Raw genomic sequence first — 20,456 nt, forward strand, 5'->3', positions numbered from 1 at the left:
TTATTTTTAATTTTGTAAAATAAAAACTTTAAAATAAAGAGAGTGAGGTATGAGGGGTCTCATAATTGGAGCGTGATTAAAGTCTCTAAATAAAGAGAGTGAGAAAGATGATGAAAATGGTACTTCATAAAAAAAAGTACATATGATTGATTGGTTTTTACCTGGGGATGAAACCAATAAGAAAAGCAAATATCCAAATACAAAGAAACTTACGCAAAGCAGACAAAAAAAAAAAAAAAAAAAAAAAAAATTCCAATATCCATTAACACTTTCCTTTTTTATATTTTTATTATATATATATATATATATATTTTTTTTTTATGTTTTATTAATATTATATAGTCACCCCACTTTCCTTTCTTTTGCCACTTCAACCTCCATTCCATTTCTCTCTCTTTGGAAGCGTCCAAGCAAAGAGCTCTCTCTGTCTCTGACCCAACAAAAAAATGTTCTAAATTCCATTTTTTTTTCTCATTCAAGTGCATGTTGGTTGGGTGAGAGTTTTGAGGGGGAAGAGAAGGGTCTTCTCTCTCTCTCTTTTTAATTCTTTGCTGAATTTTATAAGGGGTGAGAGGAACTGTCTTTCTTCTTCAAGCTCTTGCTTTTTGTTTATTTGTTTGTTGGGGGATCATAATCTTGGCAAAAAAAGTGGTTGAATTTGTACAGAGTTTTTGCAGAGTTTTAAAGATGATAGGGAGTGAGTGTTGGTGCTGGGATAGTGTTATTGATTTGTTTCCCTCTGAGCCTGAACCCTTTTCTCTGCCTTCACCGCTACCGGAATGGCCTCCAGGTATTATTTACCTTTTTCCAAGATGGATATAAAAAATAAAAATAAAAAATTAAAAGAAAAAAACATATCTTGGTCTATAAAATTCTGGGCCTTTGTTGTTTTTTTTGAAGTAAATGTAAAATTTTGTTTTTGTTTCTGAATCTGGCATATGCTGCAGATGTGGATGTATATGATTTTGAATTGTCTGTTTACTTCTTCATTTCCTTCTCTCTGTCTTTGTCTCTGTTTCTCACGCTTTTATTTTTTTTAGTTGTTTGGTCGAATACACTTCTTATATTCTCCCTTTTCCTCTCTATTAATTCTGCTTGTTGGTCCTGACCTTGTTGATTTTTGTTTTGTGTAAATTAATAAAACATTTGAATAAATTCTTAAAAACCAAAAAATCCTTAGCTGGTAAAACCGTTATAGCATGCCACCTAGCTTGAGATCCTGTCCATCTGTTTCACTGACTTCTTAACACGAAGCAAGAGTTAATAAAAATAAATAAATAAATAAAGAAAAAACATATATATATATATATATATATTCCATTATTTCTGGATTGAAAATTTGATTATTTATTGTTTGATAGTACTATCTTCTCCTTCTTCCGTTGTATATCCCTAGCGAGGAAAATTCAAATCGTGATATGCAATGGTCCATTGAGAAAGTATAAATAAGTACTCGTGGTTCTTCCTCATGGAGAGGCAAAAAATTTAGTGATCCCATATCAGTTTTGATTAATTCCATTCGTGTACTTGATCAAGACCTCAGAAAAGTAAACAAAAATCCTTCTTTTGAAGTTGATATTACTCATCATTTTTTTTTAACCATTTTGAGATCTTGATATTGTGGATAATGATACCAAATACCATGGATATAATCAATTAGCTTACTTTCTTAAAATTGTTCTTAGGCCAAGGATTTGCTACTGGAAGAATTAGTCTCGGAGAAATCGACGTTATCCAAATCACCAAGTTTGAGAGCATTTGGAGTTGCAGACCGTTACGTGGGAAATCCAAAGGTATTACATTTTATAAGCCTAAAGAGATCCCAGATGGGTTTTTCTGCCTTGGTCACTACTGCCAGCCCAATGACCAGCCATTGAGAGGGTATCTACTTGTTGCTGGTGAAGCTACTTCTCCCAAGTCGGAAGTTGGTTATATGCAAGAATCGGTATCAGAATCTCCAGGTCTAATAAAGCCCATCAATTACTCATTAGTCTGGAGTGAAGATTCACACCATGATTGTGGTTATATTTGGTTGCCAAACCCACCAATGGGCTACAAAGCCATGGGTTTTATGGTCACTGACAGGCTAGAAGAACCCAATGTCGATGAAGTTAGATGTGTACGAGAAGATCTTACAGAGTCTTGTGAAACATGTGAGCAACTGCTTTCTAAAGATTCAAGGTTTTCGGACACATTTCAGGTTTGGAGCACTACACCCTGTCAAAGGGGGGTGTTTTATAGAGGTGTTCATGTTGGTACATTCTACTGCAGTACTTACTCGGATTTTGGTGAAGAACTAGATATTGCGTGCTTGAAGAACGTTAGTTCTAGCCTAAATGCAATGCCAAATCTAGACCAGGTTCATTCGCTTATCAAGAACTATGGTCCCACTGTATTCTTCCATCCTGATGAGGAATTTTTGCCCTCATCTGTACAATGGTTTTTCAAAAATGGGGCACTTTTGTGTCGAGAGGGCTCTGAGAAGGGTGAACCCATTGATTATAAAGGCTCAAACTTGCCTAGTGGAGGAATAAATGATGGTGCGTTTTGGATAGATCTGCCAACTGATGATGATGCACGAGACCATATCAAGAAAGGAAACATGGAGAGTGCAGAGCTCTATGTTCATGTAAAACCAACACTTGGAGGAACTTTCACTGATATTGCTATGTGGATATTTTGCCCCTTTAATGGACCAGCTACCATTAAGATTGGTATACTGAGTATCGCAATGAGCAAGGTAGGAGAACATGTGAGTGATTGGGAACACTTCACCCTTCGTGTTAGCAACTTCACTGGTGAACTCTGGCAAGCTTTCTTCTCTGAACACAGTGGTGGACGATGGGTGGATGCTTCTGAGTTGGAGTTCATTGAAGGGAACAAACCAATAGTTTATTCTTCGAAACACGGTCATGCTAGTTTTGCACATCCAGGAACCTACCTCCAGGGCTCAACAAAGTTAGGAATAGGAGTGAGAAATGATTGTGCTCAAAGCAAGATGTTTATTGATTCAAGTACTAAGTACAAGATCATCTCAGCCGCATATCTTGGTGATGGAGTTGTTGCTGAACCATGTTGGTTGCAGTATATGCAAGAATGGGGACCAACCATAGTGTATGATTCAAGAACCGAACTGGACAAGTTGATTGATCTTCTTCCATTTTATGTTCGATTTTCAGTAGAGAACATATTTGATTTGTTCCCAACAGAGCTTTATGGCGAGGAAGGACCAACAGGCCCAAAGGAGAAGGATAATTGGTTAGGAGATGAAATATGCTAGCTATTCCATGCATGCCTTTCTTGTAGGGGTGTGGAGATGGTTTCCCATCCTGCAGCATGGTTAGTAGAAAAATGAGTCAGCAAGGTTTGTAGAAAAATGAGTAGCTTTCTCTTTCTCTCTCGCTGTATTCTTAGGATTGAAAATTATGAAAATCTTGAGAAAATCTATTCAATTGTCTACTAAGCTATTTCCTCACGATTGTGATCCCCACAAATACACGAGGAAATACAGTTTCTGGAAACTAAATGCATGTTGTTAGCACTGCCTGGTTCTGAGGAACCGATTGTGTTCTTAGAGAAACAAAAGCTTTGTCTCCTTGAGTCTGTCAACTGTAGTTGTACTTGATCCGTGTGTGGATAGATGCTTTTTTGTTCAATGTAATGTACTATTTTTTGCGTTCACAGGATATGGAATGCATTTTCAACTCTAAAGGTAAAAAGACGTGCACAGCCAGCAAATCTAGTTCATATATGTTTTTTCTCTCGACTTGTTGTCCAATTTACTCTTTATGTCTTAAGGGGGGTTAGATGGGATTGAGATGAATTCGAATGGAGTGGTTGAGGGTTTTTGTTTTCATAATTTACTAATGTGTAAATCTTCATGAGGTGAATCTTAGTAGTTTAAAATTAAGAGGCATTGCAATCGTAAAAAGTGCTTGACGACTGTGAGTACTCCCATCAGGAGAATCCCAAAAAAACGCTAATCTTATTTAATCGCTTACATCTTAATTGATCTAACAAAAAGCTCAGTTTCATTGTAAGTCGTTAAATTTAGCCACGGAAAACATTAAACAGGAATTCCAAAACGAGCTCATGATGCTATATCTGCCCTTTGATTGAGGATAAAGATTTCTTGTACAGGAAGTCATTCATTGAATCCTAAGTTTCAATTAATTTGAAGCCAATGTAATTTCGATGCCTGTTCTATTTTGTATACACAAACCACCATGCATAGATGGATGAGGAAAATTTGAAGGGGAAAAAAGAAAAAAAAAAAAAAAAGGGGGGGGAAAAACAAAGTTATATAGTGAGAAATCCTGCATGGAACTGTATGGCAGAAGCAAAAACTTTGAATATCAATTCCATAATCCATGCAGGCGTAACTCCCACCGTGTAGATTACAAGCCAATTTTCCACCTTTCCACTATTCCCCCTAAATCAAAACCCCTTTTTCTCTTTCTAAACTAAGAGAATTTCTTTTATCTTCCCTCAGAACCAACAAAAAGAAAAACAAAAAAAGAATCGAGGAAAATGAATGTTTCCGTGTTCAAAAGGGCGTTGAACTTACAGCAGCTAACATATACAACTGAAACCAATTACATCTGATAAACCATGTAAAAATTCTACACTTTCTTCACCTTGTTACTCTGCCTTCCGTTGTAGATCTTCCCACCTTATCTCCTGGGCACACTCCCCACACACAGTAGAACAACCAGATTTTGTTCCCTGGCTTCTAAGGGTCAGCAAATGTGAAAGTTTAGTGCATTTCCGTAGCACTACACGTTCCCTAGCCCTAGATATCGTACGGCTGCTTATTTCTGCTGCATGTGGGGCAACATTTGATGTTGTTGGCTTTCGCTCAACTGCAGACTCGTTAAGAGGAACTCGTTGCACTTCCTCCCATTCTAATGTTCTCCGGTATACCTCCCAAGCCATGTCTTGTTCCTCCTTTGAGAGCCTTTCTTCTTCATTCTCTTGTAATAGCGTCTCATGTTCATGATAATTAGCAATCCACCTGAAAACATGCAAAAAATATATCAGGAGATGGTATTTACCATATTGTAGTCCCAAGTAAAAATATAACTGATTAAGGATAGAATAGACTCCTATTTAAATAGAGGTGAAAAATGCTTGATCAAATACAAGTGTGTGCCAAAGAGTTTGATGCCTTGCGAAAACACAAACTTATAACAAATGAAGTGGTGATTGAGATAAATTCATACTAATAGCCTAGTGGATGCTATATAAGTAAAAAAGAACATACCTTGGACAATGCTTGCTAAGTAAACTTTCCATTAGTTTGTCAGAAGAGCAACTTCCATTAGAAAGAGGCACTTTTTGCTTGGCTGGATTCCCAACTTCTCCAGTCTTAGTTTGGTTACTGGCATGCCCATTTTCTTGATCCAGATCATTCAAAGTGTCAGGGTTCTCATCATCACCAAACTCAAAGAGATGTAACATCTCTTCCTTGGAGATGGTCCTGTGTACCTGTTGTCTATCCACCACCCTTGCAGCAAGCCCCTCCTTCGTCACCTATTTGAAATTTCTCTTGATTAAAATTCCATTGCGATACGGTTTCCATATAAGTAAATACCATTCTGTCATTACCTGACGTTTATAAATCTTTTCTTCCATAGTTCCATGTGCCATCATTCTATAAGCAAAAACTGGCTTGTTTTGGCCATACCTGCAGTGATGGAACGAATGTATGAATTTTTAATCAAATTATCATAAAAAAAGGTCCCTTGCTGGAAAATATTCCTTCAAGTGGGACCCAACGTTAATATCCTAGTTCAGCATTTGCCATCTCTGGAAGTTCATAATATGGCATGGTCCTACAAAAATCGTTACTTCTATAATCCAAATATTTCTAGCTAATGTGATAGTCCTTTTTATTTTTTATTTTTTCTGATATCTTTTTCCTTCACCCTTCCTTCTAATTTTGTGACTTTCAATTTCTGCTAATTTTCCAGATCAGATTTGTTTGGCAAAACAATTACAATACAGGTCAAGTTCCAGCAACGTAGGAGTGGAAATCTTATTCATTTTATGTCATTCTGAACCCCCGTGTACCACCTGTGCTGGTAAAAATGATATTCTACGCAGCAAACTTGAAGGACTCACATCACTGTTTGTGGGACCATACATATCACTTTTTCCTTATTTATTCAACATCTCCATGATGCCCAATACACTCTTCTAACTTAGCCACCAGCAGTAAAGTTTCGATTTAATTGATATTTTGAAATTCCCTGCAACATATCCTACAATTGCAGCTAATTACATACAAAAAAACCCTTCAGATCAGAATGCACCATCTATTTCTGTGGGACAGCCCTTAAATCACATTATATCATACATGCAATATCTTGTATGTCGGAAGGAAAGAAAAAAAAGGTAAAAGAAAATTTATTAATGAGTACCATGAAAGCAAAAGAGAAACCTACCTCCAAGCTCGATATATAGCCTGAAGATCATAGGTTGGATTCCAAGAACCATCAACTATGACTACACGGTTAGCAGCATGAAGATTTATCCCTAGAGATCCTGCTCTGGTTGAAATCAGAGTGCATTTCACTCTCTTATTTACGGGATCATTAAAGCTCTCAACCAGCTTTTGCCTTTCTGAGGCCTCTGTTCTTCCATCTACCCTGAAAAGCAAACAAAACAATAGGTAAAACAATAATTTTAACCAAGCAACAGAAGAAATTTCAACTTTTAAAATGAAATGAATTACATTTACCATCACAGCCACTGCCACAAAAAGCAGCGACTTAGGCATTTGCTAAAATTCACAAAAAAATATGCAACTTGTACAAATATGAAAACGATGATAAACTAGGCTAGAGAGAACTCTCTGATATATGAATGTTTCATACTATATACATACATTTGATAAGAAACAACCTTCTATTGATAACTACAAAATGACCTTTCATGCTGTATCACAACTGGTCATCTATATTGTGATCATTTGTAAATTACAAAATTGAAAATGCCAAGAATTTATCATGCATCATGCTTTAGGTTTTCTGCGCATACTTCAAGCCCATGCGATTCTATATAATTCTGTATGTGAATGTGCAAATGTAAAAGCATGCTATGTGCATGTGTTCAAGTGAGCAAATGGATTCTACTGTAAACTGTTTGTGGTTATAGGTACCAACCTATACCAGTCTTTTCCTTTCTTCCAAGATTTTCCTTTCTTCCCATTTCGAGGTAGTCTTGAAAGATAAAGTTCTATTAAATCAAGGGTTGGTATGCTCTGACTGAAAACCAACACCTTATCACCCACGTCAGAACACATAGCTAGAATGTCCAGCAGCAAAACCATTTTCCCACTGTAATCAAGCTCTCTATAATTATTTTCATGAAGAAGATCATTCCACCAATCCTGAAACATGATTAGAAAAAGCATTATGCTAAAAGCAAGAAGAAAAATGAAACTACCATGGGTGACTGATTTTGCAATTTAGTGACCAATTATGGGCTTCTGCACCCTAGAGAGAAAAGAGTTGCAGCATGACATCATCACCAAATGAGGCACCAGTTTAGGTGGATCTCTCCATATCAACAAACTCTTACAAATGAATCAAAGGAAGATCTAACTAAGATACATCAAAATGGTAATGAAGAGCAGATTAAGAATTACTCATTCATCACAACAATCATTCAAATTTATACCTTTTGGAAAAAGCTATCAGCAATTTTTCCCTGCATAACTTCATTTGAATTCTTCTGCTTCTCTGAAGCATGAAATAATACCATAATTCAGTGATTCACGAAAACCTTCCAGACATGATTGCATGCGTATATACATATAAACATACACATTTATATAATACAGACATAAAGTCTCTAGTACCATATGTATGTACAGTCCATTTCACATTAGGTTATTAAACATAAACTTTAATAAAGTATGGATACACATCCCACCATATGTGGTTGGATGTATATTTGAAGTTATCTGTCCACCACATGTGGTGGCACATGTATCCATATTTTATTAAAGTTAGGATATCCTGACGTGATAATTTTAGTATACATGTATATATACAAGAGGGAATCCTCACATAAAATTAAAAAACAATTAAATAAAAAATAAAGCCTCAACAAATACAGTATGTAATATAGAAAAGTGTTCATGAAATCAAGATTTCCTCATTAATAGCTACCCATCTCCATTACTCCAGTTAATACTTCTCTTCTTCATATCTCTTTTTTTAACAATAACATTTCAACCCAGTATGAATTCCTCTGGATGAATTGAGGATTTCCAGTACATAGAAAGGGACATTGCTTCAGCCAACATGGACAGCCATTAAATTACCACATAAGGCTGGAAATTCCTTCCCATCCTCCCCAAGGATACTAACTTGCAGGAGAAACATAACTAGTAAACATGGGAATACCCACTAATATCCATGCTTCAGTCTTATAGAAACACAAGATGGTGGAAACCATACCTCCAAAGACCACATTATAGTCCATGTTTTCATCACTAGAGCTGTCATCCACAAGAAAATTATCAACAACATCTTCACGTCGAACATAGTCCTTGTCTCTTCTCAATTGCAAGATACCAGGATGATTCCATATCTACTACAGAGAACATAGCAATTCATTAGAACAACAGACCAATTATGCGAAAAAGAAGCAAAAGCACTTCTTAGTAAATATCAACCTGTGCTAAGGCCTGGTACCCAGCAAAAAAACTTCTCTTCCTCATCTTCTCATTAGAGATCTGGTCATTGGTAAATCCATGCACATCAAGAAATCTCTTGTATAATTTCCTCTGCAAGGGAGAAAGCTTTACAGCTACTATAAAGACAGTTTTAGGTGGTAAATCCTTCTTCACCACATTCATGTCCATTCTTTGCACAAAGCCCTTCAACTGTTCATAGAGGATATGAGATCTTTGATTCATTATTTTCACATCATCCAGAGTTGAGTTAGTATGTTGACCGTTCTCTATGGGATTTTGGAAGCTGCAAAAGGGAAAATATGATTAAGAAACATGGAAACAGAAATAAATAAATTGACAGCACTAAGAACTAAGTAAAGGATTCTTGCCGGTTTCTAAATTCATGACTGCTTCCAAGAAAACCTTCCCTTACAAAATCAACCATCTGTTACAGATCAAATTTCAAGAAAAGTCAAAATGACTCAAAAATTCAAAATCATAAGTAGGGAAAAAGTCAGAAATATAATGCAGTTACATGAAGTCATGAACTCACACAATAATATTCCATGAGATTGTTCTGTAGAGGTGATCCAGTTAATGCTATCCGTCTTTGGCATCTCACTTGTTTTAAGGCTTGGGTTACATCAGCTCTAGTATTCTTAATCACATGGGCCTCATCACATACGAGTAAATCAGGTCCATCCTGAAAGTTGAAAAACGCAAATATCTTTGAATGAATTAAGCAGTAATACATACATAGAAATTAGATATTGTCAAATAACAAAAGCTTGAGACCATAATAAATTGCTAAAAAAAATCATATGAGAACTGCATAGTAGAGCAGTTTTAAAGTTATACAAAAAACCTTTTTCCTTTATTAAGGAAAAAAGATACATTAGATACCGTTAGAATAATCAAAAACAGCCCAAACTAAATAAAAACAAAACATGTCACAACCTTTGATTCCAACAAAATCGAAGAAATTGGATTCTATCCATCCACTAATAATGAGAAAAAGGATTAACAATAATGACTCCTAATAACTACATAGATTGTCAACAAAGTCAAAACAACCGCCTACTTTTTTCTTCTCCCAGATAAAGTTAAAAACACATGAATGCTAAAAACAATGTCCAATGAAAAGGAAAAGGCTGCTAAAAACAATGTCCAATGAAAAGGAAAATGACCTAATCACATACATGCCCAAAGGAAAGATGACCTCTAAAGTAGAAGGAATGAAAAATCACCATATCAAAGCATGTGAATTGTGCCATTAACATTGTCAAAGACGAAATGTTTCACCTTTAAAAGGCATGAAAGAATTCATTATATCTAAGAGAGAGAGAGAGAGAGAAGCCCTTGCATCTATGAGTTTTTGTTATCTTAAACTACTCAGTCAAAGTTTGCTAGTCACAGAAGTTCCTCTTTCTTATATAATTTATATCCGTTAAGACTTAAATATTACATATGGATATGAAGTATTTCAACAGATTTTATATATTGAATATTGATAAGCAAAGCATCTAACACATACTTAAATAACATCATACGGAAAATTAAGAAACAAAGGTTAAAAGTATTATAACTTGACACTACACAATCAAGACTAAGTAGAACAGTTTAGAATAAAATTAGAAGGAATATAGTTGAAGAAAATTATAGAAGTCCAAAAAACAACCTGCAAGGCATGGCAAATTTCCCTCGCTATGTTCCGATCCTTCACATTCTTTCCAAAGGATAAGTTCCGAAAAGCACTGTAGCCAATCAAGAAGACACCGCCCTTAGCTCTCCACTTTGCAAGCAATTCTCCTCTTCTCTCCCTAGCAAAAGGCAATCACATCCATGCCCACATAAGTAAATAAATAAGAAAAGAACTAACAAACTCAAAAGAAAATAAACCTGTGATCCTCACTTTAAAAGACAACACGGAAAAAAAAAGAAAAAAAAGAAAAAGAAAAAAGAAATAAAGATAACACTTCATCTGACCCCTAACAGAGATAACAAAAAGAGGTAAGAGAACATAACCAAAAATCAATTCGGGTCAAAGAAAAAAAAAAAGATTCAGTCAAGTTCATCTAATGCCTAGAACCAAGGATAAGCCATTGTAGTTTACTTAAGTTAAACCCATGAAGTACTAATGCAAGCAATAAAAAGTTGTCTTAGCATAGACAGCAGATATTCACAGGCAAGAAATTTAATAAGCAGTTTCTAAAAATAAAGCTTGGGATAGCCTAGTTGCTTGTTTCACTTATTTCAGTGAACTTTCTCTTCTTCTTTTACATTGATGTTTTTAGAATAACATCAGAAAGGATAGGGGGTCCTCCATACAGCCAAGAAGATTGTAAGTTGGTAACAGATGACTTGTTAAAAGACATCCAGCCAACTCACACAAATAAAAGGAACAGGTATGTCATATATAATAAAGTATTATATTATACCTATAATCATACTAAGCTAATACAGGTTACAAATGCAATTGAACACCCCTAAACCAAAATTATCAGATTCCTGAACCAAAATCAAAAGATTAGACATGTTATGAACTGGTGGTCATTATTTAGAGCCATAGTAGCCTTAAAGCTTACTTTCCAATCATAGAGTTCATCCTTTTCATGCCAAATAAGAACAGGAACATGTGCAATTATTCCAAGAACAATGACACAAATGGCAGAAATGACATAAATCATTATTAGTTTTATAGAGGTATTAATAAATAAAATGACAAAGGCTAGTTAAAACCTTGAGACATCTTCTAGCATGAAAACACGCAGTGGCTTTACTTCAGAAGGTCTCCACTTCATGAACTCTTGCCGCCAATTATGCAGTACATTCACAGGCATGACAATAAGTGCAGTTCTTAAACCCAAATCAACACTTCTCATGGCAGTGTACAAAAAAGCTATAACCTGCAAGATCAATTTGACAAAACATGAAAATTGAATCCTTTAATCCAATCTAAAAAAAAAATCCAAAAACTCAGAATTCTTTTCTCAATTTAGTGAAAACCAAAATAAAAATGAGTGATTAGCAAGATGTTCAACATGTGAAAGACAAAGCACAATTTTATAAATAATCAAAATTTGAAAATAAAAGGAAGGCAAATTGTATTTGAAATCCACACTAAAAAAGTCATGAAATAAAAATTGAGCAAGGAAATCAATAGCCAGATATATCATACATAAATCCCAAACATCAATCCATAAGCGAATTTGGTTACACAAAAATACCGAGATTCTGCATAACTCACAGGGAGGCAAATAATACTGTGAATGCTAAGTAAGAAAAGGCATTAGCAACACAATAAATGTGGAACGAGAAGGAACGTAAATAACATATTATTCAGGAAGTCCTAAAGTCTACTAATAATCACTTAGTACTGGACATAAGCAGAGAACCTGTGTGAAGCTCTCACTAGCTTCGACCCCTCTGTTCCTAATTCTTAATTCAGAACAAAGTGATTGCTTTAACACTTTTTCTCTTAAGCTTTTTCACTTAATAGAGCACGCTTCGCAAAATCTCCAGAGTGAAGCAGATATTTTTATATAATCAGGCATTGACATCACCATGAACTATTTATGAATTACTTGATTATATTAGTTATGAAAGTAATATTGTGATTATTACAAAGCGATTCATAAAAAATAATCAAATTTTTTACCGTCCTTCAAAAAACAATTCCCAGATGATTTACAAAATGTAAAATTTGAAAACTTTGTAGCCATTACACAATAAAACTCTATATTTCTAATGATCAATATAAACTACCACATTTGAATCCAGATACTCCCAACCACTGTTTAAGTTGGGGATCTAAGTTTCAAATAGATAAAGCTAAGTACCTGAAAGATCATTAACAAGACCCATTCTATGAACTAGAATTCAAACAACATAAAAAAATTAAATCACACATGCACTCTATCACCCTTGTTTGAGTTGGGAATAAAAGGGTGGAGGTTGTTTTGGGGTACGGGAAGAGACCATCAGTTACAAACAGACAGAGCATAATACCTGAAAAGTTTTACCAAGGCCCATTGTATGAGCTAGAATGCAACCAAGACCTTTATCCCCAGACTTCACCTTTGTGATTGACTGTATGATATTTTCCCACATAAATCTTATTCCTGCAACCTGAAATAACAAATCAGATAATACCATCATTTTCACCACTAATGATAATGACTACAAACAACAGACCAACAATAAATCATTGAAAGTCAAAGAAAGGTAAATTAATCACCCATTTCATAATTAAGGAAGCAAGTAATAAGTTCCAGGGATAGAAGAAAGACTTGGAAGTGTTATAGGTGTTTTGAGAAACAACCACATAGCAGCAAGTTTTCCTTTCCCATGCAAACACTAAATTCAAACCAGATAATTGAAAATAGAAGCAAGGATGGGAAATTGGGAACCTGATGGGCTTTTAATTTTGCTGAAATACTTGGAAGAATTCTAATAGCTTCTTCACCTTTCTCCCTCACGACATTCACAATATAACCTGTTGATGCATCACCAAGCACCTCAGTGCTAGCATCTTCTGATAAATTCCCATTATAGCTTGTAGAACTTGTCATATTAGATTGTGTAGAAAACTGAACTTGCAAGGATTTCAAGCGTTCCTGACGTTCCTGCAAAGTGTAAAATATGTCATTATCTAAGTACCACAATGCCACTTTTGAGAGAAAGTCGATCAAATAAAAGTGTACCTTTTCAATAGCAATTTTTCTTTTGGTCTCTTCTCCTAATTCAGCATCATCGAGGATCCTTCGTATTTTCTTTTTCCTCTTCCTCTTAGAGCTGACAACAAGACAACTTAAGCCTTAGACGTCACAGTTCCATGAATTAAAGATTTATAATTCAAACTTTGCATCTAAAATTGTAGCCTCTGTAATTGAACTGCTAAGTTCAAGAATTAAGGATCATTCAAGGGCTGGAATTAACAAGTGAAGTTGTCATTATAAAATTTAATTCAATTTAAAAAAAAAAAAAAAAAAGTTGATGAATACACCTATGGTATACTAATGTTATCCAAAGATTATAGAAGTCTTACGGTTCTTAAAAAATGACAAATAACGATATTCATGTATGTTTACATTCAAGACCCAGAAAAATAAACTTCATAATCTACAATAAATTCCAATTGACAAACCTAAACTTCCTCGAGAAATATTTTGTTAAAAAAATCATGAGTTGCATGTCTCAGCCATAGGAAAGACATCAGTGAATGGTGTTACCTTCAGTGCATCCCCTTGGGAAAATAAAAGGATTCCATCTCCATAAAATATAGGATGCTAGAAAGAAAATTCAAAGTAGAGACACTCTATTCACTTATATATCACAATCTAATACTGGATATAAATATACCTGATAGCAACATCTATGTCTGTGTCTGAATTGTCTGAATCACTATCAGAGCTAGATACAACCACTCCTCCAAAACCCATTGCTTTCTCTAACTGTAAAGTCAATCTTTGCAAGAGACTTGGGCGACAGCAACAACAATGCCAGCCAGAAGTTTGAACCTCGGTCAAGCACTCCATGCCAATATTCCTCTTTATACAAGCCATACAGAATAACGTTTTACATGATTTACAATTCACTAAGTCAATGCTTTGTCCACACCAACCACAATAACACTCGGAGCAATCTGCATCCTGCCACAATTTGTTACACAATCAAAGTTGCTACATGAAACAGTACATAAGAAATGCCAAAAAGTGTGCATATAAACACTAATAACCCAAATGAGCAGTTTCTTTGTTGAGCAACATAGAATAATAAAATTGAAGTACAAAAGTTTCATGGCAGATAAAACATATTTGTCATCAACCATAATAAAATGCCCTAAATTTATTGTTAACTTGAGAACATAAATACAGAGGATTTGTTAACAGCCAACCACCGCTCTGAGATTCATGTACAGTTTGGTCCGACCCTAGGGAGACTGATAATGATTGGATTTGGTAAGATACCAAAGTACTTAAACATATTAGTGCTTGAGACCACAAGAAAACTAAATTTTTGCCTTTTAGAAAATGACCATCATCGATTAACCACCTCACAAAAATACATGTAGATTTCCTGATTTTTACAAAATAATTGGGAACGTTTTATTAGGAAAAAAAAAAAAGAAAAAGAAAAAAGAGTACTGTATTAAAAAAACATGAATAGTAATTTAATGATAAAGAATGGTCAAATATTAATAACATTTACTGGTGTTCAATTATTGTATCATCAGATTATCTAGTGTTAGACATAAAGACTCATATGTTAAATTTGAAAATAAGCATGAAGCTACTCCTTTCAATACCTTCATTTGCATCTTTTCTGCCATTACACCTCTGCAATCAGCACAAATGATAACTTTCAGAAGTGGATGTGAGTGCACCTCAATAACCATTTTGTTACAAGCAGTGCAGTGAAACTTTTCAGTCACATTCTGTGAAGGAAGAGAGTCAGCAACAGAGCCACCAGTATTTTCCTTCAAATCAGATTGATCCTCTAATTTAACCTTTTTAGAGACTGAATCCTTCACCTGAGCTTCGTCATCACTCTCTATAATAACAGTTCGACTTCTCTTCTTCTCTAGGGTTAGCTCCTCACTCTCACTCAGATGTTTGGACATGGAGTCGGATGGCATTGAGGAACTACTGTTCGTTATGCTTCCAATGTCAACATTGTTAGAATGTTCAAACCCATTAGGCACATCATTGTTAGGCATATTTTCTCCATCTTCAGAACTTTTCTTATTCAAGACAGAGGCAGGACAATCAACTGGAGATGGACACTTGCGGATATCATTTTCTATCACACAATCATCTGAGCAAACTTCCTTCTGACCAGCCCCCTATTCAGATAACAGCACATAATAAAGGGAATTCGAATGAGGACCATGTCACAAGCACCCCCCCCCCCCCCCCCACAAACAAAAAAAAATTGAAAAAAAATTAAAAAAAAAAATAAAAATCCAAATGCCATAATATGGGGAATATCCATGTCCTACACATGTAAGGCTTTTTTGAGTCTGGCAATACATTATTCTCCCAACAATTCAATTTCATTTATTAATGTTATTCTCTCATCATTTTGAATTCATTTACTCTACAGTATATTCAATAAGTAAAAAGTTAACAATGTACTCCCGTAATTCAGGTTATAAAAACTTTCCAAACCCAACAATTACATCATTGACGGAATACCATTAAACCAAACTTATGAAAAAGGAATAACTGGCTATAAGTTTAAAGTACAGGAAACTAAAAAAACATTGTCACCAAAGTGACCCCACCCTATATGCCCTTTTCTTTTCATGTGTGGAAAAAAATAAACCATAAAATACTATGAATACATAGTAAGTATAAACCAAGCAAATTATATCAAGCATTTTTAAATTAAAACAAATAAGAGTATTTGAGTCAATTACTTGCCACTATACAACTAATTGCTAGCTTACTAAGAGATCTTGTCATGCTCCTCTACTTTTCTTAGTCTTGACTACACATATTACTATTACCATAAAAGCTATTCGCTGACTGTTCAAATGGATATTCAATTATCTAGCAAGAAGACTGACATTAACATATGTTATCTATGCAATGCAATCAATTATCAATTGCTTGAGTAGGCTACAATTCACAAATAAATAATACCAAACAGCATAAGAATTTGCCTTCAAACTTTGCACCAAAAGTTCGATTGCTTCCAGATATGAAAAAGTAAAAAAAAAAATTAAAAAAATGCAAGAGAAACATACCTGTTTGCATTTCTTTCGATATCTCCTCCTTTTCAAATGAATTTGAAGCTTCTTATCAATACTTGCATCATCTTCTTCTTTGACCTATGAAAAAACAAGCAAATAAACTGCAAAACTTAAAAAATAACTCAAACAGACATTATCAAGTCATAAGTCATTGATCAAAAAATGCTTAAGTAGGCTGATCAATCTGCTAATAACATCACAGAATACCTATAGTTTGCTTATTTTCTACAAACATACAGACATAAATATGTATATGTTAGCTGCCATTTCATTGGCTTCATCTATACAGTTTGATCCACTAAAGGGTTGGCAGTAAATATCTTATTTTCTTTACACGTAAGGTTAATTTAAGATGACTTAACATTGTAGCAAAGCCTAGTTATTGTATAGTCCTGCATTTGAATCTCACCAATCCTTATTTTTATTAATTTATTGTTCCACATATACACGGACCACTTGCTTCTTGTAGTAGGGTGGGAGTACAGGTCAAAGGGAGCATTAAGTATCTTAGTACTGGGTTGACATGTGAAGTGCAAATCCAGCTAACCCCTATTTTTAGGTAATTTTTTGTTCTGCATGTGTAACTCCAATTTTATCCTATAATTGGAAAGGCCTACACTTAAAGAGGGGAGTGCCAACTAGTTGTTATGCTAGCTCATCGTACATCCTTGGGTCCACTTGCATCCAAATGCAGAATAAAAATTAACAATTGCTAGACATTGAAAAATTAGCAGTAAGGAACAGGACAATATTGGCAAACCTTCTTGTATTTTTTCTTTTGTTCTTCAGAAAGAGCCAATTCTTTTTCATTTGCAACTGCAGCTGCAACATATGGATCAGTAGAATTTCCATCAACATCATCAATCTCCTCCACCTAGAAAAAGTTATAGTCAACAAATAATTTAAAGAACAACTTTTCAAACAAGTTATAACAGAAACATAAAAACATAGTTGGGCACCTCGTCGACACCAGGAAATTTGAGACCCATTTCTGCAGCCTGCTGTGGTGTGCTGGCCAAGTAAACAGAAGACCAACACTTACTACCAAATGAAACACAGTCCTCATTTGCTCCTTCAGAAAACAGTTTGTTCAGAGAAGACCAGTCAACCTCAGAATTCTCTTTTACAGTATCTGTGCTTCCATTAATAGCCAGTTTCTTTTGCAGAAATCCACTAGCCCCCTCCTCCAATAGTTTACCATGTCGCCTGAGCCCATAACATAGATCCATATACGATCAACTTTGTACCTTGCTGAATCCACATATAAAAAAAAGGGAAGAACCATACCTTCTTACAGGTCTGTGTTTTTGCAAATACTCCTCAGCACCATCTTTTGACTCGGTAAAATCACCAGTTGCCTGTGATCCTACCCAGTGTATTCGTCTTTTCCAAGCTTCTGTAACACAATTATTAGGAGCCTGACTTTCCATGTATTTGTAGAGACTTGGTAGCTCAATACCAGCTCCGTCAAGTTGCTCCTGTTACAAGACAGAAACGTTGAAGGCAGCATAAATTAATTATTAAAACAATATTAAATATAAAACAATAGCTTTATTTGCAACAATATAGTCATATCTATTGTAAATATAAAAAAATTATATATTAAATTGGCAGCACACAAGTATATCAACAAATAAGATACGTAAGCTCCAAAATAACACATAATCAAGCAAAAGAGGACATAACTAAAAATTCAGAAATGACCTCTAAAATTATTGAATTGATGTTTGAAACAATGAAAAAAAGAGGTAACCAACAAAAGTGCAATGCACATTACGAGAGGAGACTTTTTATTTATTTATATATTTTTCTTTTTACAAATATAGATTTCTTATACAAAAAATGTCAGATGAAAATGCATACAAAGGTTTGAAAATTTATTAAGAACCCAAGTTACTCAAAATTGAAGAAAGAAGCAAACCAACAAATGAGAACTCTCTGTTTCAAGCTCATTAAGCACAGCCTCCCACTCTTCCACAAAAGTAGCCATTTCATCTGCAACAGCCGTTTCCAACTATAAAGAAGTAAAAATACATAAGTGATGGGAAAAGCCACTAAAATCCACAGGAAAGAATACAAAGAGAGAAGCTAACATCATCGCCATGAAGAGTATGCACCAGCTCCTCTCTAACTTCACTCTCCACTTTAGCAAGAGATTCCTTTTCAAGTGCTTCTTGAGCCTCTGCAGCCTGATTTGAGCATTAAAACACAAACACATAAAACTTATAAAGTACCAATACTCCAATAGTAGTATCTACATAAAAAAATACGAATTTATATAAATTCGTTAAAGTCAACAAAACAAATATGATACCTTACTCTCAACTTCCAAGAACTCAGCAATTAGCTCCTCTATTTCTTCTTCACCCAAAGGTTCCTTCATAAAAGCAAATAAGAGCATGAAAAAAGTTCATATCTTCTAACTTAGAGGATCTGAACCCAAAATAAATAGCAACAGTATACATGAATAAATATGCTTTATGGTCTGTAGATTAGGGAGAAAACAAATTAGTGAAGCAAATAAAAAACATGTAAAGTGACCTGCCTCTATAAAGGATCCATCATCTTGTCCAGATGTTGATGGCCCATCATCTTCTGAGTCATCAATAAAAGAATCACTAGAAGCACCCGCAACATCTTCCACTTCATCGTGATTTTCTTCCATCTTTCATTCCAATAACATTAAACAATAATTTGGGTCTCCAACAAAGTACCTTAAGTATGAACCAAATACATTAATTCAACAAAGCTACGTTTTCTAAGATCCTCGTACTAAAGGATTGACGAAAGATCAAGCAAGTAAAGAAAACCCGTCATCTTATGCCATGTCCAAAAACGATTGTAACAAAAAATCACATCATCTTACTACCACTTTCCAACAACGCTTGGTCTCTACATTCTAGCTAATGAGAAAAAACAAAAAAATAAATAAATTTGGACTCCACTATTCTAATGCATTAGCTATGACAACAACTTGTATTAAGACCATTAACTATAATGGGTAACAATACGCTATATAAAAAAATAAAAATGAACTTATTTATCACAATGCAGAGATGCTCAATTTGGTATGGTGCATGGAAAATAGTATACCTAAGATATCCAAAAAAATGCAAAAGAATCCATTCCTTCATTGAAAAATCGGTTTGGTACAATTCACGCCCCTCAAATTCAATTTCCATTGACAAAGATATAAGCACATTGCTTATAAGTCGCTCCCTTTTTTTTTTTTCTTTTTTTCTTTTTTTTTTCCTTTGTGTCAAAGAGCTCACTTTAAGAATTCCATGAAACGCGAAAAATAAAAAAATTCAAAATTTTCAAATAATTTACAAGCATCAAAAACCATTTCTAAGATTATATCACATTAAAAACTTAAATTTTATTTAAATAAAAAGAATTGGCGTTGAGTAAAATTCCCATAGGTACTGCTTGAACAACCGAAAAAGATAATAATAATAATAATAATGCAAAACCAGTTTGGATAAATCACTTCAGAAAAAAACAAAAAAATTGAGATGAGAAGTACAAAACCATCCTACTATTGCGGACTACGAAACGTTTCGGTAAGAAAGGGGGACAAAGGCCAAAAAAAAAAAAAAAAAAAAAAAAAGGCAATCGAAATTCAAATTCTAGGGCTTGAAGGAAGACGAAATGATTGAGCAGAGAAGAGGAAGAAGGAGGGTTGGGAAGCGAAAGAAGAGCAAAGGCGATTAAACTTACCGTTACCGGAGGGAAGGAGCGCGTATACACGTGAGATGCAAAAAAACAAAACAAAAGGTATAAAACCAAAACTAAAGCCCCGTTTTGTTGGGATGGTGGTGGTGTTGTCGTTGCTGTCGTTGTTTTTTTTTTCCCCCTCTCTTTCCTTTCTGTAGAAGACTAACCCAGTCAGTGTGCCGTTTGAATGGGCACCTAGCTCCGACCTCATTTTCTTTTCTCATTTGGGTGGGTGGGTGGGTTTTGCCCATTCCGGGCGGGCCGGCTTTTTGGATTTTAAAACTCGCCCATTCTCCG

At 34.8% G+C, this 20,456-nt stretch overlaps 2 protein-coding genes across 4 annotated transcripts; one reads left to right on the forward strand and one right to left on the reverse strand.

Annotated features, from left to right (window-relative positions):
- Nucleotides 1-360: 360 nt before the first annotated feature.
- LOC107412285 (hypothetical protein At1g04090) lies at nt 361-3,686 on the forward strand. The gene is made up of 2 exons (XM_016020030.4): nt 361-790; nt 1,686-3,686. Exons 1-2 carry the CDS (start codon nt 688-690, stop codon nt 3,278-3,280), a joined length of 1,698 nt encoding a protein of 565 aa, XP_015875516.3. The 5' UTR covers nt 361-687; the 3' UTR covers nt 3,281-3,686.
- A 603-nt stretch (nt 3,687-4,289) lies between these two features.
- On the reverse strand, nt 4,290-20,352 carry LOC107412330 (protein CHROMATIN REMODELING 20). Of its 3 annotated transcripts, XM_048468107.2 has the most exons (27): nt 20,163-20,352; nt 18,988-19,156; nt 18,757-18,819; nt 18,536-18,631; nt 18,364-18,456; nt 17,730-17,920; nt 17,402-17,648; nt 17,203-17,316; nt 16,437-16,520; nt 15,219-15,530; nt 14,994-15,122; nt 14,048-14,337; nt 13,390-13,480; nt 13,096-13,311; nt 12,695-12,814; nt 11,426-11,592; nt 10,365-10,506; nt 9,240-9,389; nt 9,076-9,131; nt 8,687-8,990; nt 8,469-8,601; nt 7,684-7,745; nt 7,167-7,393; nt 6,447-6,650; nt 5,608-5,686; nt 5,264-5,532; nt 4,290-5,014 (listed from the first exon to the last, which is right to left on the reverse strand). In XM_048468107.2, exons 2-27 carry the CDS (start codon nt 19,105-19,107, stop codon nt 4,642-4,644), a joined length of 4,332 nt encoding a protein of 1,443 aa, XP_048324064.1. In that variant the 5' UTR covers nt 19,108-19,156; nt 20,163-20,352; the 3' UTR covers nt 4,290-4,641. The 3 variants fall into 3 exon arrangements, with proteins under 3 accessions (XP_048324064.1, XP_048324063.1, XP_024926483.2); XM_048468106.2 differs by having other exon boundaries at nt 14,994-15,530; XM_025070715.3 differs by lacking the exons at nt 18,757-18,819; nt 18,988-19,156; nt 20,163-20,352 and having other exon boundaries at nt 14,994-15,530; nt 18,364-18,437; nt 18,536-18,629.
- Between the last annotated feature and the right edge of the window lie 104 nt (nt 20,353-20,456).

This window comes from Ziziphus jujuba, chromosome 10 (assembly GCF_031755915.1).
Source record: "Ziziphus jujuba cultivar Dongzao chromosome 10, ASM3175591v1".
Classification (NCBI taxonomy): Eukaryota; Viridiplantae; Streptophyta; class Magnoliopsida; order Rosales; family Rhamnaceae; genus Ziziphus; species Ziziphus jujuba.

Bases quoted from the DNA above. Each gene is read 5' to 3' on its own strand.
- LOC107412285 (XM_016020030.4), top strand. From the start codon at position 688: ATGATAGGGAGTGAGTGTTGGTGCTGGGATAGTGTTATTGATTTGTTT. The intron at 791-1,685 runs GTATTATTTACC...AATTGTTCTTAG, and splicing joins GCTACCGGAATGGCCTCCAG to GCCAAGGATTTGCTACTGGA.
- LOC107412330 (XM_048468106.2), bottom strand. From the start codon at position 19,107: ATGGAAGAAAATCACGATGAAGTGGAAGATGTTGCGGGTGCTTCTAGT. The intron at 13,481-14,047 runs GTATATTTATAT...TCTTGTTGTCAG, and splicing joins GACATAGATGTTGCTATCAG to CTCTAAGAGGAAGAGGAAAA. The intron at 8,602-8,686 runs GTTGATATTTAC...TCTCTGTAGTAG, and splicing joins GGTACCAGGCCTTAGCACAG to ATATGGAATCATCCTGGTAT.